Genomic DNA, 26,039 nt, shown 5'->3' on the forward strand with positions numbered 1-26,039 from the left:
GGAAATAACTTTGAACATATCCAAAGAGTACTTGTCATGTTGATTTCTATTGCAGTGATTGACTGAATCATTGGACTCAGCAATTGTATTGATTTTCTGTGGATTGGGTGTAGCGTTGAGAGACTGGCGATTTATGTGTTCAACATCGTTCACTGACTCCTCGGTTTCAAACTGTTGATTATGATGTGGAGGCATAGTATTGATATCAGGTACCATTTCAGCAACTTGCAATTCATTTTGCGTCGCCAACTGATCCATTTCATGTATTTCGTTCACGTTTGCAGATTGTGGAATATGAACATGTTGAACTGTAGTACAATTCTTGTTCATATTATCCAAACTACAGTGAGACAAGATATATTTTATTTTGGACATGAAGTCTGAATTTCCTTTGCTTCTATCTATTTCATTTATCAGACCATCACATCTTGCAGCGACACTCAACTTAGTATTTCCATGAAGTATAAAATTGACAAACTTTTTCTGGCATTCTTCGGAGAGCTGCGAATTTAAAATTGAACTGATAGCAGGATTATTAACTGTATCAAGTGCAATTTTCTTTTCAACGTCTATTTGTCTACAGCCATTATTGTTATTCATCGACTGTTTTTCAACTAAGCTATTACATCGAGCATCCATCACTGAATACTTGGATGAGCGAGTCTTCTCCCCACTAAAAAGACTGTGATAATTCCGACAAACACAGCTGTCCTTTACACAATACTTATGTGAATCAATTTGCTCAAGTCTTATATTTTTTTCTGAAGATGGAAAGTGTGACTCTTTTTCTTCAGTACTTTGAACTGCAATACATTTATCACGTTCAACATAGTTTTCCAATTCATTGAATTGCCTATCAGTGCTAGGTCTATCTGAATCAGTAGCCTCTGTATTACTTGAGTTTAGGCCAACCGACGACTTGATAGCAGTGGTCTTCTCGCCATGAGAAGAAAAGGTGATTTGCCTGTATGTGAGTACTAAATGGAGGCTGCACCTGCTCTTACTGTGGAGTTCGCCTTTGTGCTGGATGGCAGATGTGGCTGTCAAAGGCAGATATATGCTTTCTTGCACAACTGAATTTTGAGTGTTGAGTTGATTTTCCATGGAGCATAATTTGGCAGTCGGCAAAAAAGCCTGAAAGAAGAAATAGAATTTGAAATATGTATCAAAATAAATTAATTAAAGACATGATTCAATTATGGTTTTATGGAATAAAACAATTATTTTTTCTCCGAAGCTTATCATCTAATTTAAGGAATATTATTATTCCTTATTATATTATTAAGTTATAATATTAGAACAATCAGGAATATAATATAAGAATAATGTATATAACATAAATAAATAATACTCATATTGTTTTGATATTCTTCTGTTTCATTGGATAAAATAGAATATTTTCAAATCAATACGTATAAATTGTTCGGACAGTTTATCCAGCAAACAGCAGTACACTATTCCGTGTAGTTTTAATGCATTTAAAAACAAACATATTCAGTCCATTCAAATTATTATCCCGTGGGAGTTGCTGGTCTTCTATCGGGCGCCTCACCAGGTGGTGGATTGGGGAATGCCTCCTAGATATCGGAGAAATCAAATATCCGGGGTGGACGAAACCAGTAAACAACTGCTGCCTTGCAGATGGAGATCAGTGAATGTTCAAAGGCTAAGGGAAGAAAAACCCGAAAGAAAATTGACTACTGCCTTGTAGTTTGGTATTGGCTTACCAAGGGCTAGGGAGGGAAACCCGAAAAAATGACCTGGTCCTCCAGGTTGGGGGTTGGGCGTAGGGCCAACAACCCTACCACGGGAAAGTTCACCCACGTTACGAAACTCAACAAAGCCTCGGACAGGACAGGATTCTCCTGTCAGTAAGTTGAGGATGGATAGGGAAAGACAGATATTCCAACGTGATTTAGATAGGAAGTTTAGACAGAGTGGAATGGAAGAAATGGATGTGGATGTTGAGTGGAAGAGGATAAAGAGCATTTTAGAGAGATCTGCCAAAGAGACCATAGGAGTAGAACCAATGGCAAGAAATAAGGAATGGTTTGATAGAGATTGTGAAGAAGCAATTAAGAAAAGAAACGATTCTAGAAATAAGATGTTGCAAAGAGATACAAGAGGTGCTAGGGCAAACTACAATGAATTAAGAAGGAGATAAAATCAATTCTAATGTCGAAAAAGAGAGAAGCAATTCAAGAAAAGATTCTACACCTACAAACATTGAGTGAAAACAACCAGAGTAAAAAATTCTACAAAGAAGTGAATTGGTTCAGAAAAGGGTTCCAGGCAAGGTTGAACGATTGTAAAGACAAAAATGGGCATGTGGTTAGTAATGAGATGGTGTTGGATAGGTAGACCGAGCATCTCGAGGAGGTGCTGAATGAGAGAGAAGAAGAGGAACAGCCAAGCCACCGATTTGAAATGCCTCACAATGTTGCCAGGGAAGATGACGAAACTGCAGAACCATGGAAGAGCTAGAGAGGGCAATGACAGCTCTAATAAATAATAAATCTCTTGGTGAGGATGGCATTTTCAGTGAGATGATAAAGAGTGGAGGAGAAAGATTGGAAGGGAGATGTATAAATTGATTTTGATGGTATGGAGAGAGGAGAAAATTCCCGAGGATTGGAAGACAAGCATAATCTGACCAATCTTTGAAAAAGGGGATAAAATGGTTTTGCGAAAATTATAGAGGAATTAGCATTGCATATAAAGCCTTCACAAATATCCTACTTCAACGGCTCACTCCTTTTGCAGAGGCAGTACTTGGTGACCACCAAGGTGGATTAAGAAAGGGCAGGAGCACAGTGGATCAGATCTTCACATTGAGACAGGCAATGAAAAAGTGTAAAGAGCATGATATAAGTCTTCAAATGCTGTTTGTAGACTACAAGAGAGCATTTGACAGTTAATACAGGAGAAAGCTACTTGAAGCACTGGACAAGAATAACTTACCTTCAAAATTAATCAGACAAGTGGCAGCTACCCTAAATAAGACCTACTCCAGAGTAAGGATAGGCAAGATTGTTGGGAGGCGTTTCCCTGTAAAGTATGGGGTAAGGCGCTGTCTGCATTATTTTTCAATTTGGCTCTCCATGAAGCAGTAGAAGGTATCACGCCTAGAAGTACCATAGTAAATAGACTATGGCAAGTTTGTGGATATGCAGATGATCTGGTCATAGTAGCGAGAACAGTACCAGCCTTGAGAGAAGCCTTCACATCCCTAGCAAGTAATAGTAAACCAATGGGATAAGAGATAAATGAGGTCAAGACAAAATACCTGAGAGTGTCACCAGCAGTAGGTAGGAGAGATGCTAGAGACATGAAGATTGGACCCTACACATTTGAACAGGTAGACGAATTTGTCTATCTGGGAACACTTGTGACAAGTAGTGGTAAAGTCTCAGCAGAGATTAACAGGATCATGGCGGGAAACAGGGCATACTATGCTAGTATCAAGTTATTCAAATCTCGAATGCTGTCAAGAGCTACAAAATTACAATCATACAAAGCATTGGTGAAGCCTATGGTGTGTTACGGATCGGAAACATGGGTGCTTACTGCTGGAGATATGCAAAGACTGAGAGTTTTTGAAAAAAAGGTGGTGAGAAGAATCTTGGGTCCTGTTTTTGAGAATGGTCTCTGGAGAGGAAGAAAAAATTTTGCAATAGAGGAGTTCTTAAACAGTGAAGACATTGTGCGGTTGATAAAAGCTGGTAGAATAAGATGATGGGGCATATTATTCTGAGAATGGGAGATGGAAGATTGGTGAAATGTATATGGAAGGAGAAAATATAAAACAGAAGAAGAAAAGGTCGACCAAGAAATAGGTGGACGGATGATGTGGACTAAGGACGCTTGGAGTTCGTTACTGGAGGAGGTAGGCCGAGGATCGAGCCAGATGGAGAGGCTATGTGAGGGAGGCCAAGGGTTGTAAAGACCTGTAGAGCTGAGGAGTAAGTAAATAAGTTCAAATTATTATATTCATTAAACGAACATCCAAATTGAATGCTGTCAGCCACCGCGCAAACTTCTGCTGCTGCAAATATTGGCATAATTTGGATTTTTGTTTAATAAAATAATCATAATATTTTCATTAGCGAATGCAATCTCTCATTTAGTTCCATCAATAGTTTAAATTCCTTAATATTGTATTCGAAATATCATTTTTCCAAATGAGCTTTAATAAATATTGACATAATTTGGATCTCATCTAATCTCTTCAGTAATTTTAATTCCTTAATATTGTCTTTAGTTACATCTGGTAACACCTAATATTATTGCTGACGCTGTATTCCATTGTAATGCTCGATCATAGTACTTTTAGTCAGTCTACTGCCAACACAAAATTAATATTTCCAGTCTATAAACATTTTCACAGGGTTTAGATATTTTTTATCGGCTTTTAGTTACTAATAAGAAGACGCCATTGTATTTCATGCTGGTACTTTCTTTAAACAAAACGCCTAACTGAATAAAATTTACTGATTGCTATAATCATAGTTTTCTTCATTTTTTGGTTACAAATAAAAACAAATTGATTTAATATACGAGTAAAAGGAGAAAATATAAAATACTGTATTAAAATTGGAAAATAATTTAACCATGCTAAAATTTTAAAAGTGGGTTATTTCTTGAAAATTTAAAAGTTCTGAAATATAGGGAAAAGCTTTCAGCATGCAAGACGGACATAGAAGGGCGTGTTTTATAAAAAATCATACGTCTAGTGGATGAGTGTGTGTAATCTATCTCTGAAGTTCTTATATATATATCGTATTAAAAAACAGTAAAAATTGAAAAATTATAAAATATACTGCATTACTCACTTTTATTAGTTTTCTCATCGAGTTCAGGGAACTTGTAATCAATGTAGCAGGCCTCATCTTTTCCTGATTTGAGTAGAGTAGAATGGTTGGTCAATTCATCTAGTTCAATGATAAATTGATGGCTTTTTCCAGCATTTTGTTTAGGAAGATCATCATCAAGGTTAGTTGTAGAGGGGCCAGTAGTGTATGAGGTCCAATTATTGAGAGAATCTTGACTCATGGACGTTTCCGTTTGTATTTCCACACAAGCTTGATTGATTGGTTTGCTTGGAAAGGCGAGAATTCTCTCTCCTACAAGTAACAACATATCAATTGGAGATTGATGTTACAATATTACAATCATTAGAACACTTCTTCTTTTTTCGAGGATCAAGAGTTTCCGAAAAAATTAATAGTATATGTAACATTAAACACTCAATATTAAAAATTTTATTCAAGAGAAGCAGAGAAGAGATCATTTTCTCATCATAAAAGTTTGTATTTTTAATTTAAATGTAAAAGAATTGAGAAGAAAAAATTGAACATAAAGTATTTTGAATTTAATTTAACAGTATAATTTTTATTCATTCATAACTCGGCCTTCATTGTATTATCATTCATCCCATCATCATCAAGTAGGCTTAAAATATTTCTGGAAAGTCGCCTTTGTAAAATAATAAATCCAATTGTGGAAATGATTTTCCAAACATTATGATAGGTCATTGTGTGATTTTTAATAGAAATATTATTCTTCAGAGAGCTCTTTTGATAGGACATAATTTAAAACGAATCATAAATACTGGATAGTAAATTTTCATTTTTACTTTAATAGTGGTTTGTTAGAATACTATCGAGTTGTGAGTAGCAGGCCTTCAAGAGTGTAAAAATTTTAGCTAAAAAAATAATATATATTTCAAGAATCAAATACTGAGAAACTATAAATTCAGGAATATATTCTATCATTTCTTTTACAAAAGGCTGAAAAACATTTTGATCAAATTCATAGATAGCTATAGTTTTAAAAAATGAATGAATGACCATTATTACCCAACAGAAAGTTCCCGAATGTTGCCCTGTCTTTTCCCAGCTCCAATTGTACAAATAATTCTCCAACAAGCATACCAGTCATGGATTTGACAAGTAACCTCAAATTCGATTCCAATCGTACGTTGAAGTTATCAATTGAGACAGTTCCAATCAGAGATGGAACTCGCTGATTCAGATATCTTCTCAGGACTTTCCAGTTGGCTTTTTGCAAAGAAGCTTTCAACCTCTCAACAGAAAACGGTTTCCTGAGATTGTGCACGTGTTTTTGGCCAAAGTTAACCACTGAAAATGAGCAGATACACTAATTGAATGAATCCCAGTGACCAAAGTGTTACTTCGTAAATCATTGCAATTAATTGATTGGAGATTGATGTTACAATATTACAATTTATCAATTGGAGTAAAAAGAGATGAAGCATAGAAGCTAATAAGTTACTGAAATAGACGTATAATTCTAAAACCCTAACATAATAATTTCCAAGTCCGAATCGTAAACAACTTACAACTTGTCATCATCAGCATTTGTGATTACAAACTGTATATTGATTGTTATTTTCAATAAGTACAACTTGGAAAATAAGAGTGAAAAAAACTAGCTCAAAATTAACAGTCTCACCAAGAGGCTGGGTGATGGAATGGAATGTTTATATTTATTGCCAAGAAAAAAAATTCCACTTAAAATTGAATAAACAAGCCAAAACACTTCCAACAAAGAGCAATACGAATTTACTTTTTATTTATATTGTTAAAAAACTACAAAATAAGAATAAATATTAATGTAATCTCGTCAAAACAATTTTGTATGCCTCCTATTGTAATAGAGACATTTAAAGAATTATTCATGTTTTATTTAAAAGTATCTACGGTATCAAATCTTACAAAGCATCATACTAAGAAAATAAAAATGTTCACCTGGTCCAATTTGTTTTTTAGTACTATATCGAACTGGAGTATGATATTGGTGATTCAAAGGTTGCTTGATGTCGTTGAAATTATATTCGACAAAGTAGACAGCGCCTGGTTGTTGACATTGTTTTTTATTGCATCCTAAAATCAACGAAATTATACAATACTACTAAAACAATGAGTGAAATGATTTATTGCAATGATTACCACATAGAATCATAATTTATCTTCAAAGAATAGTGATTTATGTATGTTATCTGTTATGTCCAGTTCAAATGCTGAGTACCTTCTCACAAAAGCGACAATTTATTGCACTTGTCTACCGATCAGTAAATCAGTTCATAGGGTGTAAAAACTACGCCGATATTAACAGTTGTACTGAATTTTTGAGGCCGTAGTAAACAAATTTCTCTAACAATTTATACGGGCTTATTTAGTTTTCAAATACTTGTGGGTATTTCCATTCATATTTTTGACCAGTATAATAAATACCTAAAAATATGATCACACAGGTATCTCAGTCTAATCAGTATCTCACAGGTATCTCAGTAATCAGAATCTCACAGGTATCTCAGTAATCAGAATCTCATAGGAATATCGACTAGGTATTTAGATAGTCAATGTACAAGTTTAACGTTTAACTATTTAATGAGAAATTCTTATCAAGTACCAGAATTGGACAAAATCTACTTTTGCATATCAACTAATTTAAAATTAACACACATTCACTAGAATCAAAATCAACATTCGTATTATTTACTGATACCAAATAATATAGTAACAAAACAACATTTGAAATTGTTGGTACGATATTAAAAGAGCCAAACATTACAAATGAACAGATCAATTTCAATTCCATTTAACTATTTCAACACTTGAAATAGCGTTGAAATAGAAACACTTAAGTAACAGAATTCTTAAAGGGAACCGTAAGCTTAAGACACCGGGCATGACAGCATATGCAACTGCTCAAAATGAATCATGAGCGATTCGTCAAAAAATATTTTATTCGACAGCAGTTCACTGATCTAAATGCTTCTTGCAAGAGCCTCGATTCTTGAAAAAATCAAACCATTATTATTCACGTTCTTGAATTTAGAACCTATATTATTGAATACGTCAATAAATTTTTGACCCATAAATTTGAATTCCTATTACAAAATGTAGTTGTAATGTTTTGCAGGATATAGGAGTATGTTTTTGATATATTTTTGAACAATGCTATAGTTTTGTAAATATAGAATACTTTGCTATTGATGTTTAATTTAATATTTGTGAATCAGGGTTGTTGATATTTAAATACACAAATAATGCGAAGTGGCGAACTAGTCATAGAACAATTCAACTCGGTAAAAAATATAGGACAGAGAGAAATAGGGTCAGCAAAAAATAATCTGATTTGATGATGAAACTTACCTTCCATCTCAACGTGATGATTCACTTTCGATGCGACTTGTGATTGGGTTTGAGATTCTTCACATACGCTAGGAGCCGACGCAATGACTGCATCTTCCATTCTATCAAGTTTACAACTTTCTTTGGCAATTGAAGAATTTCTATCAGCTTCATTAGATTCTACAGCGCCTTCTTCTTGCAACTAAAACGAAAAGTTACAAATTCAATATAATTAGGTAATCGTTCCAAGGAAAAAATCATCTCGGCCTTGTGATTGAAAGCCGTTATACTCAACTACAGTATTTTTTTTTAATTATTTCTATTAAAACTAGTCACTATGGCTAACCATTAATTTTTTTCTATTATTTCTTATCCTAAATTAATTTCTATTGCTAAAGTCTTCCAGTGAAGCCTACAGTTCCAATCTATAATTTAACTACTTTAAATTCTTTCACTACACTTTCATTCAATATACTTTTTTCACTAGCACCACACCAACTCGAAGGGCTTTGTTCTCTTCAACCTCCTTGTGAGTTCAGTGTTGTCTAATAGTTGGATGACTTCGGTGTTGTCGTGTTGATGAAGACGTGACTCATGATGGGCTGCCAATCGTCTTATCTCACTGGTCACATAGGGGATGTGCAGATCTCGGTGCAAATCGCTGTTCCTTATGTATCAGGGCGCATTCACCATGTTCCGCAGTACTTTGTTTTGGAATGTTTGAATCTGCTTGATGTTAGAAGTTCTAGAGCAGCCCCAAAGATGAATTCCATACGTCCAGACAGGTTTTAGAATTTGTTTGTAAATCAATAATTTGTTGTCCAATGAGAGATGTAATTGTCGGCCCAACAGCCAATGGATTTTACTGTATTTCAGTCCTAGCTCGCTCCTTTTCATCTTGATATGCTCTTTAAATTTCAACTTGGCGTCAAGAGTCATTCCGAGGTATTTTGCTGTGTTGCTGTGTGGTATTACATTCCCATTCAGATTTATTCGAATCGAATCATTGATATTTTTGTTTGTGAAGTTGATATGAATGGACTTCATCTCATTCAATCGAGTTCTCCATTTTTTGGTCCAGTCACTGAATCTGTTGATAGCATTCTGTAGTTTTGTGGCTGCTTCTTGTACTGTTTCCCCTTCTGCCAGTATTGCAGTATCATCAGCAAAAGTAGCTATTGTCACTGCATCCAATTCAGGAAGATCGCTTGTGTACAGCACATAAAGAACTGGTCCAAGAACACTTCCTTGTAGAACTCCAGCCCTTATTTCCTTCAATTCGGAGACGTCGTCATCTTGTTTTACTCTGAATAATCTGTTGGTGATGTATGATTTTAAAAGTTTTACAAGTTGAAGAATTTTATGAAGTTTAATAATCAGTCCCTCACGCCACACTTTGTCAAATGCCTGTGCCACATGAAGGAAGATTGCTGAGCATATAGATTTTTTCTCTAATGAATTCTCTATCACATTGGTGATTCTATGTACTTGGTCCAGGGTTGAATGCTTCTGCCTGAAACCAAATTGATGGGCTGGTATCAGATTCCTGCTACTTATGATGGGAGTCAATCTCTTCATTGGCAATTTCTCAAAAGGCTTTGAAATTACAGGTAGAAGAGATATTGGGCGGTACGATTTTGCTTCTTGAGGACATTTCCCAGGCTTTTGCAACATAATGACTTCTGCCACCTTCCAAATTGTTGGAAAATGCTGTAATCTGAGTGATGCATTGAATAGAAATGTTAGCATGACAATACCTTTACTTGGAAGTTTCTTCAAGATTTCACCTGTAATCAGATCAAACCCAGGTGCTTTTTTGGTATTCAGATTATATTTTATTTCTTCTTGAACCTCATTTATAGAAACTAGATCAATCTCTGTATCTAAATCATCTTTTATATCTTCTTCAGGATCAATTTCAGATTGAAAGTTGTTTGGCTGAAAGATTTCTTCTAGATGATTAGCAAATATACCTGCGTTTTCTCTGTTATTTCTTGCCCAAGTACCATCTGGTTTTCTAATTGGAGGGGATTGAAATATTGGTCGCTTAATTCTTTTTATTGCTTTCCATAATGAATAATCTGTACTGGCATCAGCTGTCAAATTTTGAAGGTAGTTATTAATGGATTCCTCAGTTAGTTTCCTTATCTCTCTTCTCAATTGTTGTGTTTTGTTATTCAAGATATTTTTGTCAGCAGGATCACGAGTTTGTTGCCATCTTGTTCTGCCATTCATTTTTCTAAAAGAAGCTGTCGAATCTCCAGGGGGTAATTGCATCCTTTTGATAAAACTCCAGATCTAGAAGATCTGGAGTTTTATTCAAATCTGTTGGCCAATAAGTAGAAGTCCCTGTTTGATGGAATTCGCAGCCCAGCTCCTGGATAGCCTCTCTGAGTTATTTTCCTTTGGTAGTTGTGAGTCTTGAACCCCAATCCTTATGCTTGGCATTAAAATCTCCACCCACTATGAATCTATCTACAAGCTGAAGAAGAATATTTGTATAATCATTTTTCTTTAAATTGTAACGTGGTGGAAAATATGCAGCTCCAACAAGTATTTTCTGGTTAATTGACTCTATTCCAACTACAGTTAGCTGTATTTGATCACTTTGAATACTGAAGTCTTCATAGTGTTTAATACTCTCCTTCACTATTACAGCACTTCCACCTCTTGCTTGATTTTGAGGAAGAATAGTTTCGTAAACATTATATCCATTGATTTTGAAGTGAGTCTGCTCAGTTAAATGGGTTTCAGATATGAGGCAAACATCTATATTTCGTGTCTTTAGAAATATTTATATTTCTTGTTTTCTATTATTATTGATATTATTTATTCCATTGACATTCCAGGTAGCAATCCTTATATCTTGTTGGCTCACACTATTCATTTTCTAGTTTTCTTCTCGATACTCCTACTCTTCCCTTCCAAGCTGTCAAGTCGTCCAGAAAGGATATTTAAACTTTAAAATTTCCTGCAAAACCTTATTGACATCAAATGGTTGTTGTTGCTGTTGTTGCTGCTGCTGCTTTGGTTGACTCTCCTGTTGAAGGCTTGGAGTGGGTTTCGTTACTTGGGAATAGGATATTTCTCCAGTATACTTTTTTGAAGTGAAGTTTCTCTGTTGGATTGTATGTGATACTCCGCTACTTCTTTTAACTATGTTTTCTTTTTCAGTTCTTCTTCTCTGAAGTTCTTTAGTGATGAGACAGCCTCTGTAGTTAGCTGGGTGAGCCTCAGCACAATTGAAACATTTGGCTGGGGTTTCTTTAGCCTTGGTACATGAAATAGTCCAGTGTTTTCCAGCACACTTCACACACACACACACACACAGGTTCATGTTGACAGTATATCTGAGTATGACCAAACCGCTGACAACGTTTACACTGCGGAATCATTTTATTGCTTCTAATTGATTCAATTTTTACTTTCATGTAGCAAATATGTTTAATTTCATATATATTTTTTGTATCTTCTGTATTGTTGAATGTTAACATGACCATTGGAAGTCTGATAATGTGTTCTTTTCCATCCTTCTTCACTTTTTTCATTTTGTTGACAGCACTTATTATTTGAAAGCCTCTGCTTAGAAGATCGTTCTTTATATCCTCTGGAACGCATGATGGATGAAGCTCTTTAGCGATGACACGAATTGGACGAGTTTGTTCATTTTCGTACGTGTGCCATTCATATTTAGCTTCATTCAACATCTTAGTTGAATCTCTGTATTCTTGTTCAGTTTCAACATTCAATTTTAGCTGGTTGTTGTTCATCATGTTGGCACAAAAATTGAGATTTTTCGATTTCAATGCCTCTTTGATTTTCGAATACTCTTGAATATTGCTTAATATGACTGGTGGTCGCTTATTTTTCTTTTCTGTCGGTTTCCTACTTGTAGACTCATTTGCAGGCCTTATTTTTTCTGGTGAGTCACGAATTTTTCTCTTCTTTTGTTTAGGGAGAATCCATACCGTCTCTGATGCTACCATTTTCTCTTCTTCCTCCCAATTCGGTGGTGAATAACTTTTATTGTTACATCTAGAAGATGCTGGTTGCATTGTATGTGAAGCTGAAGATTGAAGATTCTGTGTGGTTGTAGATGCTGATGAAAATATCTCTCTTCGCTGATTGATCTCCAACCGTGCTCTCTCCAACTCCTTTTCCAGCTTATGCATTCTTTCTCTCTCTTCACTCTGTTGGCAAGTGACTTCTTTCCATGCGTTGTATAAAAACTGCTCCGTTGAAGTTTTCAGTTGGTTCGTTTTTATTAACGACTCCGGGGAACTCTTTTGGGACTCGACATTCCTCACATTCCTCAGCCGCATTAGATGATAATTCAGCAATGAACTGTTTTTTCAGCGCAGGGCACCAAACTCGCGCACAACAATTAAAACACTGAACTCAGCACTTTAACTATTGCATACACTATTTCAACTACTCTCACTAAAAGAAAACTACGTCTGCTCGCTACGACTGCTCGATCGATACTGAACAGTAAATGGAGCTTCTAATTAGTTTTCATGATCAAGATAAAGTTGGTCACTATTCAGTAAGTGGTAGCAGCACTTTCAAAGCTCATTGAGCTAGTCAAAGAAATGAAATAAGTTAATATAAAAATAAGTCCTGATATACCACGTCAAGTTCGGATGATTCAAGTATGGGGAGAATGTGGGTAAAGGGAGTAGGCTACAACTTTTATAATGAAATCGGTTTCCCGCACTCTTACTATTAATAGTGAGGTCCACGTTATAATTATTGCAGTGGAGGGAGATAGAACAGCGTTGCCGATTCTCTGCCTTGCCACTGCTTTCTAAAGAGCATAGCTGAAACCGGTATATCTGATGTAATATCAACTGTTCACTTTTCTTTAAAATGATCAATTAAATTTTAATCGTCAAGAAAATATACAGGGTGATTCATAATTATGGTAAAATATTTTAATACGTGATAGTAGAGGTAAAAATAAGAAAAAAGTTCATATAAACATATATCCATAAACGCTTCATTAGCGAGTTATACAGGTGAAAGATTTCGCCCGGAATTCAGTTCCTCTGGTGAAATACACCGATGCTGAATTGTTTGGGGACTAGTTTTTTATAAACTTATGCTGGATTCATATGGAAAAATATCTGAAAAATTGAATAAAACTAGTCTGGAAGCTGTAGTGTGAGTAGTTTTTGAGAAAAAAGTTGAAATATGCAAAAAATCTGAGTAGAAAAACACAGACTTCTACGTTTGATGCCCAATAACTTTCTTTAATAATCAGTGAACAAATATTTTTTCGCAATAAAAATTGTAGAGAATTTAATTCTGAAAAGAATTATGTAAGCTGTGTAAACTAAATTTAAATAAAAGTTGAATAAAATGTATTCTTATGTAGTACATTACACCACAAAAATTTGCTGTTTTATGAGGAGAGAACTAATAACTCATAGGTTGTAGCTGATTGCAAATAGAATATTCGGTTTTTTATTAAAAGTTTTTTTTATATGAAAGTAGCATATCTAAATGACATTAAACTTATACCAAAAGACTAGTAGATTATGCCATAAAGCCTGGGAGGAAGCTCGAACAGAAGTAGATGATCTCCTATGATTCCTGCCCAAATGTTTACTGAAAACTGATGTTGTTGTTCATCATGTTGGCACTAAAATTGAGATTTTTCGATTTCAATGCCTCTTTGATTTTCGAATACTCTTGAATATTGCTTAATATGACTAGTGGTCGCTTATTTTTCTTTTCTGTCGGTTTCTTACTTGTAGACTCAGTTGCAGGCCTTATTTTTTCTGGTGAGTCACGGATTTTTCTCTTCTTTTGTTTAGGGAGAATCCATACCGTCTCTGATGCTACCATTTTCTCTTCTTCCTCCCAATTCGGTGGTGAATAACTTTTATTGTTACATCTAGAAGATGCTGGTTGTATTGTATTTGAAGATGATGATTGAAGCTTCTGTGTCGTTGAAGATGCTGATGAAAACATCTCTCTCAGCTGATTGATCTCCAACCGTGCTCTCTCCAACTCCTTTTCCAGCTTATGCATTCTTTCTCTCTCTTCACTCTGTTGGCAAGTGACTTCTTTCCATGCGTTGTATAAAAACTGCTCCGTTGAAGTTTTCAGTTGGTTCGTTTTTATTAACGACTCCGGGGAACTCTTTTGGGACTCGACATTCCTCACATTCCTCAGCCGGATTAGATGATAATTCAGCAATGAACTGTTTTTTCAGCGCAGGGCACCAAACTCGTGCACAACAATTAAAACACTGAACTCAGCACTTTAACTATTGCATACACTATTTCAACTACTCTCACTAAAAGAAAACTACGTCTGCTCGCTACGACTGCTCGATCGATACTGAACAGTAAAAGGAACTTCTAATTAGTTTTCATGATCAAGATAAAATTGGTCACTATTCAGTAAGTGGTAGCAGCACTTTCAAAGCTCATTGAGCTAGTCAAAGAAATGAAATAAGTTAATATAAAAATAAGTCCTGATATACCACGTCAAGTTCGGATGATTCAAGTATGGGGAGAATGTGGGTAAAGGGAGTAGGCTACAACTTTTATAATGAAATCGGTTTCCCGCACTCTTACTATTAATAGTGAGGTCCACGTTATAATTATTGCAGTGGAGGGAGATAGAACAGCGTTGCCGATTCTCTGCCTTGCCACTGCTTTCTAAAGAGCATAGCTGAAACCGGTATATCTGATGTAATATCAACTGTTCACTTTTCTTTAAAATGATCAATTAAATTTTAATCGTCAAGAAAATATACAGGGTGATTCATAATTATGGTAAAATATTTTAATACGTGATAGTAGAGGTAAAAATAAGAAAAAAGTTCATATAAACATATATCCATAAACGCTTCATTAGCGAGTTATACAGGGTGAAAGATTTCGCCCGGAATTCAGTTCCTCTGGTGAAATACACCGATGCTGAATTGTTTGGGGACTAGTTTTTTATAAACTTATGCTGGATTCATATGGAAAAATATCTGAAAAATTGAATAAAACTAGTCTGGAAGCTGTAGTGTGAGTAGTTTTTGAGAAAAAAGTTGAAATATGCAAAAAATCTGAGTAGAAAAACACAGACTTCTACGTTTGATGCCCAATAACTTTCTTTAATAATCAGTGAACAAATATTTTTTCGCAATAAAAATTGTAGAGAATTTAATTCTGAAAAGAATTATGTAAGCTGTGTAAACTAAATTTAAATAAAAGTTGAATAAAATGTATTCTTATGTAGTACATTACACCACATAAATGTGCTCTTTGGATATCAAAGAATCTGTTTCAGACAGACGTTGATGAATAGTGGCAAAAAACCTTGAACTTGGACATACTCGGTTGGGAAAGTTCTCTTGATACAAACGTCTTGCTTCAGTACTATTACAGTAGTGTCCCATTCCATACATTAAATGCATGTCAGCTAATTCGGAGTATGAATAATGTCTAAGATTACCTGCCATTTTTCAAAAGTTAGCACTTAACACAAAAGCAGAGTGGAATGGTTACAAATAACTGGTTAATAGATTGAACAAAAAAAAAACAGCTTGGTTACAGTAGGCCTAACTTACAGTTTGTTTTTTTTTTGTTCAACAGTGAACTAAAATATTTCTGAAAATAATTTTCAGCTGATAATTTCTTTTAAATATTTTCTTATTTAAAACATAATAAATCAGCTGTTTTGGAACAGCTATTATTGAAATCTATGTTTTATTTGCAATCAGCTACAACCTATGAGTTATTAGTTATCTCCTCATAAAACAGCAAATTTTTGTGGTGTAATGTACTACATAAGAATACATTTTATTCAACTTTTATTTAAATTTAGTTTACACAGCTTACATAATTCTTTTCAGAATTAAATTCTCTACAATTTTTATTGCGAAAAAATATTTGTTCACTGATTATTAAAGAAAGTTATTGGGCATCAAACGTAGAAGTCTGTGTTTTTCTACTCAGATTTTTTGCATATTTCAACTTTTTTCTCAAAAACTACTCACACTACAGCTTCCAGACTAGTTTTATTCAATTTTTCAGATATTTTTCCATATGAATCCAGCATAAGTTTATAAAAAACTAGTCCCCAAACAATTCAGCATCGGTGTATTTCACAAGAGGAACTGAATTCCGGGCGAAATCTTTCACCCTGTATAACTCGCTAATGAAGCGTTTATGGATATATGTTTATATGAACTTTTTTTCTTATTTTTACCCCTACTATCACGCATTAAATTATTTTACCATAAATATGAATCACCCTGTATTTTCCAATGATTAAATAATTGATTTTCATAAATTGATTTCAGAAATATTTTGTTAATTATTTTTCTACATTGTAAAAACACGATCTGACAACGTTGCAAATCTATAAAATGATGACAAGAAATGAATGCTACGAAATGAATGCTAGACAAGGATATAGTTGCACCAATTTGAATCGAATACTGCCATTATAACGTGAACCACCTCACTATATGCGCACGACTTTATACAACGTGAAAGATTTCGCCCAAACTTTTGCATTCCAAGTTAAATGAAGACTTTTGTTACACTCCTGGTCCTGGTAAGATAAATCATAAGACCAATTCAGTTTCGATTGCTTTTATATCTGAAAAATGGAATAAAATCGGTTTCAGAACCGTATTTCTTCTATTTTTTGAGCTATTTCACTTGATTCTTGGAAAATAATTTAGTTTAAACTGTAATAAAAGGAGCAGTGGTGCAAAAAGGGGGGGAGGATTGAAGGGTTTCCCAACTATGGTTATCCATGAACTAGGAAAACTTTTAATCCTACAATCCTAGATTATTACAATTTTTTCAAGTGTTTGTAGCTAGATGGAATTTCATTTAAACTTAGTATGTCTTTCTCAATAGCCTAATTTAGATTATATTTTTGATAATCAATTTTCTAAAATGAAATATACTGGCTTCTCAAACAACAAGTTGAATAAATATATTTATCATAATCTTGGATCACCTTTGGTTCCAAGGTTTCTGGTTGTGATTGTACTTCTTCAACTGATACCATGTCGAGCAGGATACTTTCTGCTGGAGAAACACATTTCAAGGTTTCCATAGCAATTTGCTTTTCTCCGGTTGAAATCTCAGCCCCTGCAACAATAATATGATTTTTATATAATTCTATAGTAATTCCAAAACTTTCTTCGTTGAAAATAAATTGAATCTCACAGTATCTTCAAAGAAAATCTTGAAAAAACTGTATATTCCGAAGCAATGTTCCACGAAAATGTTGTTACAGCATTATAAAGTCTAAATCAATATAGTAGTAGGAGAAAATCCTTCTTATTCTTAAGTTAATTTTGTTTGAACAATTATAAATAGTTTTCAACATATATAATGATAATTTCTCTGATCAAGGGAACAACACAACCAGAGGAGTTTATTCAGAATGGATACAGAATGTAATACAGTGGGAAAGGTGAAAAATGGAAAAAGGTGAAAAATGGATACAGAATGTGATACAGTGGAAAAGGTGAAATTTATTGTTTTTAAATAATTGACATCACTATCAACTGTACTAAGAGTAAAGAAGTTAAGCCTAAATGCTACAATTGTGGGATGGAGCACCCTGCCAATTATAGAGGATGTGTTGTAGCACAAGAGTTGCAGGCACTTCGAAATAAGAAAAAAGCAATAAAATCTATTTCGACAGTCAACAAAAGAGACAAAAAGGCCTCAATAAATCAATTTTAAGTAGGAAGTCATTCACAAGAAGCATGGAAAACAGATTCAAAATTATGACTTGGAATGCTAATGGATTACTACAGCACAAAGATGATCTATTAGCAATTCTAATTTAGCATAAAATAGATGCCTGTCTCATTTCCGAAACTCTTTCCACCAAAGAATCCTACTTTAAAATTAGAGGGTACAAAACGTACGATGCCATACATCCCAACAACAGCGCTACAGGCGGAAGTGCGGTTATTGTAAGAGAAGAGCTAAACCATCACAAATTCAAGAAGATAGAATTGCAGGAGTTCCAGTTGATTTCAATCAAAGTCAAACTTATCGGTAGACCATCTGGTACGATCACAATTATTGGAGCCGTCTACTGTCCATCACGATTTAGTTTGAAGAAGATAGAATGCATTGATTTCCTAAGCAACTTCACAGGGGAATTTATCATCGGAGGAGACTTCAATTCAAAGAATACACAGTGGGGGTCCCGACTGACCACAACTAAAGGAAAGGAGCTATTACTGGCTGTTAATGAATACCACTGCGATGTTCACTCAACAAGGAAACCAACTTACTGGCCAACAGACAAAACAAAAATTCCAGACCTGATAGATTTTTTCACCAAACTGTGTTGAAGTTGAAGAAGAATTTGATCTCAACTCTGACCATTCGCCAATAGTTTTGACAATGCACAGTGCAGCTGTTAAAAAAGAAATGCCACCTAGACTCATCAACAGGTACACAGATTTAGAAACTTTTAAAAATATGATACACTCTGCAAACTATAGATGAACTAGAAAGTGAAGTCCAGGAGTTTGTAATCAATATCCAACAATGTGCCTGGAAAAATACACCACTACTTCAAAGCAGGATTTTCAAAGGTAATTGCTAATCTGTAGCGGTAAGAGAGTTGATAGAAAAAAGAAGAAGAACAAGAAGATCATGGCAATCAACAAGAAATCCAAGAATTAAAACATAGCTTAATAGAATTACTAATGAACTGAAAAAGATTATAAAGGATATAAAACAACATGATATCAATAAATACTTAGAAGAGTTAACCAATGAGTCTACTACAATTTTTTCATTATGGAGATCAACCAGGAAACTGAAGAGACCTCTTGAACAAGTTACATCAATACGGAAGAATCAAGATTGCTGGGCAAAGAGCAATAAAGAGAAAGCCGATTTGTTTGCTGATCATCTGAAAAAGGTTTTCTCACCTCATGGGGAAACAATTATAGATGAGAATCCTCATCATCTTGGAGCAATCCAACATCGCCAAGGGAGGTAGAATATGAGATTGAAAATTTGAGCAGAAAGAAAACGCCAGGTTTCGACTTAATAGCTGGAGAGATTCTACAGGAGCTCCCAAGAAAAGCAATTGTAGAGCTATGCCATCTCTTCAACGCTTCATTCCGATTGAAATATGTGCCAAGTTCCTGGAAGGTAGCCGATGTCATCATGATACCAAAACCTGGAAAGCCACCACATGATGTAACCTCGTATAGGCCAATTTCACTACTGCCAGTAATATCAAAATTATTTGAGAAACTTCTACTGAAAAGATAAAAGCCTTATCTGGACGATAATGAATCAATACCAACCCATCAATTCGGATTTCGAGATAAACATAGAACAATAGATCAGGTGTACAGAATAACAAATATTATTGAGAATACATTGGAGGAAAAGAAAGTTAGCTCTGCAATTTTCCTTGACGTAGCACAGGCTTTCGACAAAGTATGGCATTCAGGATTGTGCTACAAAATGGACCAGTTCTTACCAACAGAATACAGTCTGATACTGAAATCAAATCTTCAAGACCGTTATTTCAGAATAAAACAAGATGATGCTTTTTCATCTCTCAGAGAAATGGACTGGACTGGACTGGACAGGACTGGAGTTCCTCAAGGAAGTGTGCTAGGTCCACTCTTGTACCTCCTATACACATCTGATATATCTCAACCCGAAAACGTAGCAGTAACAACATTTGCTGATGACACAGGAGTTTTATTAGTTGGTGAAGCTGTTTGAAGTTTCTACAGAGAAATTGCAGGTGGCAGTCAACAGAATCAATGTTTTGACAAAGCACTGGCTTATAAAATTGAATGAAGCAAAGTCAGTTCAAGTCAACTTTACAAACAAAACAGTTCAATATATCCCCTTAACACTCAATGGGAATATTGTACCTTACTCCAACACTGCAAAGTATCTAGGCATGACCCTGGATGCCAAGCTTAGGTGGAAGGAGCATGTGAAGAAGAAAAGAGAACAACTTGGCATAAAATTCAAGAAAATGTACTGGCTACTTGGAAGGACACCAAAGTTGTCAAATTATAACAAATTGCTTCTCTACAAGCAGATTCTCAAGCCGGTGTGGACCTACGGAATTCAACTTTGGGGCTGCACCCGACCATCCAATATCGACATCATCCAGCGCTTCCAGAATAAAGTACTCAGAAGTTGTGTAGACGCTCCTTGGTACATCAGGAACTGTGATCTCCACCGCGACCTGGGAGTGGCGACAGTCATCAGTGAAATCCAAAGATTTGTAGAAAAACATGAGAAGTGCGACTTGATCAACATGTGAACGTGGAAGCAATCCAGCTGCTCAACGTGCATGGAGTGAGAAGACTACAACGCATAAAGCCACACGAATTAGTTTAGTGCTAAAGTGTTCAATTGGAAGTGCAAAGGCAGAATACTGTATCCTTTTATGCTAAAAATAATCTTCAATTTAATCCTTCACCAATATAGAAGGCTTAACCAATAGGTTTTACCTTCACAAACAATATTCTTATCAATTCAAGTCAAAATAGAATAGCTTTTTAGTCTTTAACGAGGTGCTATAAAAATCAAGAAAAATTGACAATAGCTTTTCACCACAATCACAGATTAAATTCTCTAGGAATGAATGAAAAGCGGCAGTCAGTAACTCATTAAAAAATACAGTTACGTTTAACCTGTCTAACTTTCAATCAAAATGTTTTTCAGATTTTGAGAAAAAAATTTGAACTAGTGATAAAAACTGTGATCACATTTATTTGTGTTGTAAGCTATACATAGTTTAATTATCATACTTTGATAAATGAATAAAGTATTTGATTGGTCGAAGAATCAGACATGCTTTCATTATACTAAGTGTAAAATATCGGGGACCGAGCTTCGCTCTGGAGTACAAAAGCGTGAAAAATGTATTACGAAAGAAGAAATTATAATAACATTCATACAGAAATGTTCTAACTAATCACAGTAAATTGAGATTAATTCCCAAAGGAATGCAAAAATTTCCCTCACAAAGGCCCAGTTGCATAAAAGCCGGTTAAATTTTAATCCTGATTAACTTCATGTGAACCAAATCAGAGAAAACCATTTCAAGAATATGGATCTACTGGGATGAATCTGGATTAAAAATAACCCGGCTTTTTTGCAACCGGCACTAAGTCAATACCTACTATCACTTCTAAGTAGTTTATTGACTAAGTACCTGATTGAATGATTACAAAAGTTCAACAGCTGAGTCATAATTTTGCCACAGTCCCACACACATGAACTCGCTCACTCACTTCCATCACCAACCGACGACGAAATAATTATCATCAGCTGTTTTTCCAAGGATGAATAATAATGATCCTTTTAATGTCCTTCAGCGTGTTTTCCCAGGGATGAGACCTAGTGCAATCGAATCTTTATATTATAAACCTACTATGTTCTGAATTTCGTAAGAATCGTTAGAGCCGTTTTCGAGATCCGGTGAAATGCAAACATATAAACAGATGTTGCTCGTTTAATAGTAAGAATATCTACTATTTCTACGTTTAATAAGTAGGAATACTTGATAAAAGTATAAGCGGTCAGGTCACATTTGTTACACAGAATTCAAAGAGCAAAAAAAAAACAATACTAGATTACTAGAGACTATATTAAAAAAAAGATTCCTAAATTAGACTTACCGGTGAGATAGTCCATCAAAACAGCCTTGTTATGAGCACGAGTAGCCACTGAACTACTTGGATGAGCACCTTTCGAGCAATCATGAATACATGTTACATTCGGTGGCTCCAATGGCATGGTCTTTCTGAAAACTTTATCTTCATACAATGATGAGAACATAGCATTTCTCAGCTTCTCACCTCTTGACAGAATACTGTCTAAATCCAACTTGGTCGAATATGGAGGTACAAGAGGATCGATCTCGTGTTTCATTAGTTTGCAGCTTTCGATTGATTTGGGATGTTTTTCCTTGTTTGATTCACTCGTTGAAGAATGCTTCGATAATATTTGTGAAACCACTTTATTTTGCGAATTTTTCAGCATACTGGAATGCCTTTTACAAATTTTCAAAGATTTTCCTCTATTTTTTATTTTTCCCCTGATTGAATTATCAAGACAACTATTTGCAGATAATTTATTTTCTTTTTCTTCGTCAGTTTTCGACTTCATCCATAGACTGAACCCTATGTGTAAATCACCGATTCGGTTGCCAAAACTATTGATTATAGGAAAGTATCTTTGATACATTCTCTCCTTGATCAGATTTGTCAAATCTGTTACAGTTACTGTTCCAATTTTTTCATAACATTTTGACTTGACCACAATAAATTCTAGGTTTTCACAATTTTTCAAGTAGTTTTCAAGCATTGTTAAACTAGTCCGAACATCAAAAGTAACTGTATATTCTTTTATTTGAAGAGATGATGATGTTAATTGTGACTTCGAATCACGTTGAGATACATCCAAGGGCCTGAAAGTCAAAAACATGAGTTCAGACAGTTAATGGTAATTTTTCACAATCTCACGCAGCATGAAAATGCAAAATATTGTAGAAACTCGTTTATAATTACATGGAAAAGTAAAACAAATGTTGAACACAACATCTCTGGTTTAATAATTTCCTAAACAGTATTGAATCAGTATTGAAACTGTATTAATTTCAGTAACGCTCATGCGTTGGACCACAGATATTGTTTGAAGAATAGGATGGATAACTTATAGGCCTATGAATATTTTTTTCAACCACCGACCAAATATTAGTGGCATAATACAAATGGTAGTGGAGGGGGCGATGTTTACAGTACAGTGCATCTGTAAATAACCAAGAATGTGTATCTTTAATAACCAAACAAACACTCTGTGAACAGCACGATCAAATCGTAATAGACAAAAATCAAGGCCGCCTCAACTGAGTCTCCCACCAAGTGCAAATCTCTTGGCATTATTATTTTTTGTAAGCAAAAGGCAATATCTAGTGCTGCAGAAATCTACCGAAGAGCGAGTCAAGTTTATGGAGAATAAGTTATGAATAATGATTTTGTGCATGAATGGTAGGACTGTAGTAAACTCAAAGATGATAATTGAAATTATTTTCTGAATGACTGTGATCCACGACAACGCCAGTCCTTAAAGTGCTGGTGCAGCCAAACGGCTCAACAGCATATCGAATGTGATATTTTCGATTACCTAACATACAAACATGACCTGATTTTTCCCAAAAATCAACATATATTATAACGCTTCCAAACTAAGAAGGATCTTCAAGAAAACGTCATAGCACACTTCAACTCATTTCGCGGTAGCGCTTTATAAAACAAGGTTTTGGTGGGCTGGACCACTGGTATGACAAATGACTCAATCTTCACGGCGATTATGTTGAAGAATAATCATAAGCGTATGTAAATTTTAGTGATGATATTTTTCATTGATAAATTCACATGTATTTTATATGTGGCCTATTGGAGGGTAAAAAATGACCCTTGAATATACAGGATTGGGCAGTGAAGTGAGGATAATTTAAAATAACTGACACGAGCTTATTTTTGTTGGTTTTTACTTAAAATGGTAACATTTAAGTTACTCATAGTTGAGATAAAATTCTAGTTTGGTTGATGAATGAGTAGATGACAGTTATTTCAAATTATCCATATCATACTTCATTGGCCAATTTTGTAAGATTTGAAACATGTTTGGATGCCATGGATGTCATCATTTTCACATCTATATTGCTTTATAATCGTAGAAATGTGAGAGTGATTTATGTTTCAAGTTTGCGAAAAAAATTGAGCTTACGGTGTATGAAGGAAAAAATATTCCGTAAGTTTGTTTTTTAAGTAAAATGTGTTTTTGAACTGTGTTCAAAACTATGTTTTTAACCATGGTATGCTTCACCATAACTATGTTGAAATATGTTTTTGGACTGACCTGAAAACGACTGCTTCGGACATGCCCCACCAGCGACATTCAATATACACATCTCCGGGTGGCTGTCGGCACCAAATCAAATCATCCACTTTTATTGTCAGATGTCCGTTCAAGGATCCCTTTACCAGAGGCGGCAGAGATAAATGCTCTGTGCTCAGTGACATATCACAGTATACTTTGCATCACAACTAAACATAACCTAAGACAAAAAACAATCTGTTAGAAATTTACTGTGCCTTGAAATATCCACGAATAATTTCAAGAGTATTATTAATACTCTTAGTACTATTATTTGTCATTTTTTTCTTGCGAAAACATTATTATTATTACTACAGATGGGAATAAATTAGAAAGTGCATTTGTCCAAATGCTAATTAATGAATAATTATTATTAAACGAAAATCCTAATTAAATTCTAAAAATCACCCGGAGACTTCTGCTGCTGCAAATATTGACAAGAGGATTAACAGCTAGATGGAAATTCGATGAGATCTACTATCCAAAAATTATTTGCGGGAATCGAACCAGTTTGGTGTAAGGGTAAGCATTCCTGACTGGCAATTAGGAGGTACCGGGTTTGATTCCCGGGCTGGAAAATAATTTTTCCTACAGTTACGTTGAAAAGTGGCCATTGCTGCACTGGTTACAGAACGCAAAGAATCACTTTTCCGCTCTAGTGCGGGAAAAATTTTTCCGCACTCCAGATTTGCAACATGGCAACGCAAAATACTTAGTAGGTTATATGGAGCACCAGTGCAGCAAAATCAAAATGAAGTTGGTAACAGTGACTGTTGTGGCTGCTATAGTGAGCAGAGGTGCAACGAAGCACAACGCGCTAATTATTAAGTAGATATTATAACGAAGGACAACGAGGAATTTAGGATTTTAGGATTGAGGTTTTTATCAATAATAAAATTACACAGAAAAACATTTGATGCATTTCAGGCAATTTTACCCATAATTACCCACTTTTCATATTCAATGGTAACTGTAGGAAAAACTTAATGTGAAATACGTGCGCAAAGTTCCTCTGCTGCACTCAAGAAACCATTCCGCCCTCGCCTACGGCTCGGGCGTAAACGTTTCTTTCGGTGCAGCAAACTGTCACTTTGCGCACTAGTTGCACAAATAACTATTTTGATAGTAGCTTTCATCGAATTTCCATCTAGCTGTTAACCCTGTTGTCAATATTTGCAGTATAGGAAGTCTTCGGGGTGATTTACAGCATTTAATTGGGATTTTCGTTTAATAATAATAATAATAATAATAATAATAATAATAATAATTATTATTATTATTATTATATTATTATTATTATTATTATTATTATAACTATTATTACTTTCCTCTCGAGGTAAACAGATAACACCATAATGAAGTATCAATTTTCGAAATAATTCCTTCATTTTCAATAATTCGAAATTTTACTTGCGGCTAGGTTGTTGGCGTTGCACCTTTGTCTGACAGCGCGGCCAGGTAGTGGGTTCAATTCCCGTCGGAAGGCATGGTCATTACTCGGGGATAATCGTACATGGCCAATACTTATTTTCATACTAACTTGATATTTGATATCGTTTTCGAAGACTGGGGATTCCAGTTAGATAGTGTGAGGGACTCTTGTCAAGTTGGTAGCTAATTTGGCTAGTAGCAAAGGTGGTACTGCCTCAGAAGAGTGGCTCATCTTCTAGCTCAGAAATGAGTAGAGTGGCCATCATTAGTTCCTGTTCCACTGTGCTTAGCAATTTCTCACTTTACTGAGCAACTTTTTGAATATCCGAATGGCTTCTGATGGATAGCTGTTGTAAGTGCTGCTCATCCTAGTACGGGAAGGTAAGGGGATGGTAAGGATCCCCATTTCCCTGAAAAGTGGTTTGACGTGGTCCCACAGTCTAGTCCACTATTCGTCTGTAACATGTCAGAATGTATGTTCTTCCACACACTCCGACACTTTATAGTAGAGCCTCGCTGTCAAGTA

At 35.0% G+C, this 26,039-nt stretch overlaps 2 protein-coding genes across 2 annotated transcripts in view; both read right to left on the reverse strand.

The window, feature by feature from the left end:
• Positions 1-4,824: 4,824 nt before the first annotated feature.
• Positions 4,825-6,914, reverse strand: LOC120350531. Its single transcript, XM_039424308.1, has 3 exons — positions 6,771-6,914; positions 5,859-6,140; positions 4,825-5,123 (listed from the first exon to the last, which is right to left on the reverse strand). The coding sequence occupies exons 2-3, from the start codon at positions 5,938-5,940 to the stop codon at positions 4,825-4,827; spliced, it is 381 nt and encodes a 126-aa protein (XP_039280242.1). The 5' UTR covers positions 5,941-6,140; positions 6,771-6,914.
• An 829-nt stretch (positions 6,915-7,743) lies between these two features.
• The window catches only part of LOC111044190, a 32,279-nt gene continuing 13,983 nt past the window's right edge, over positions 7,744-26,039 (reverse strand). Inside the window, exons 2-6 of the mRNA XM_039422863.1 lie at positions 24,065-24,263; positions 21,820-22,610; positions 17,139-17,272; positions 8,181-8,361; positions 7,744-7,820 (exon numbers count right to left, since the gene is read on the reverse strand). Of these exons, the coding sequence (XP_039278797.1) occupies positions 7,744-7,820; positions 8,181-8,361; positions 17,139-17,272; positions 21,820-22,610; positions 24,065-24,228 (1,347 nt within the window). The 5' untranslated portion in view covers positions 24,229-24,263. The remainder of the gene's footprint in view (positions 7,821-8,180; positions 8,362-17,138; positions 17,273-21,819; positions 22,611-24,064; positions 24,264-26,039) is intronic.

This window comes from Nilaparvata lugens, chromosome 3 (assembly GCF_014356525.2).
Source record: "Nilaparvata lugens isolate BPH chromosome 3, ASM1435652v1, whole genome shotgun sequence".
Classification (NCBI taxonomy): Eukaryota; Metazoa; Arthropoda; class Insecta; order Hemiptera; family Delphacidae; genus Nilaparvata; species Nilaparvata lugens.

Bases quoted from the DNA above. Each gene is read 5' to 3' on its own strand.
- LOC120350531 (XM_039424308.1), bottom strand. From the start codon at position 5,940: ATGACTGGTATGCTTGTTGGAGAATTATTTGTACAATTGGAGCTGGGA. The intron at 5,124-5,858 runs GTAATAATGGTC...TGTTACTTGTAG, and splicing joins ATTCGGGAACTTTCTGTTGG to GAGAGAGAATTCTCGCCTTT.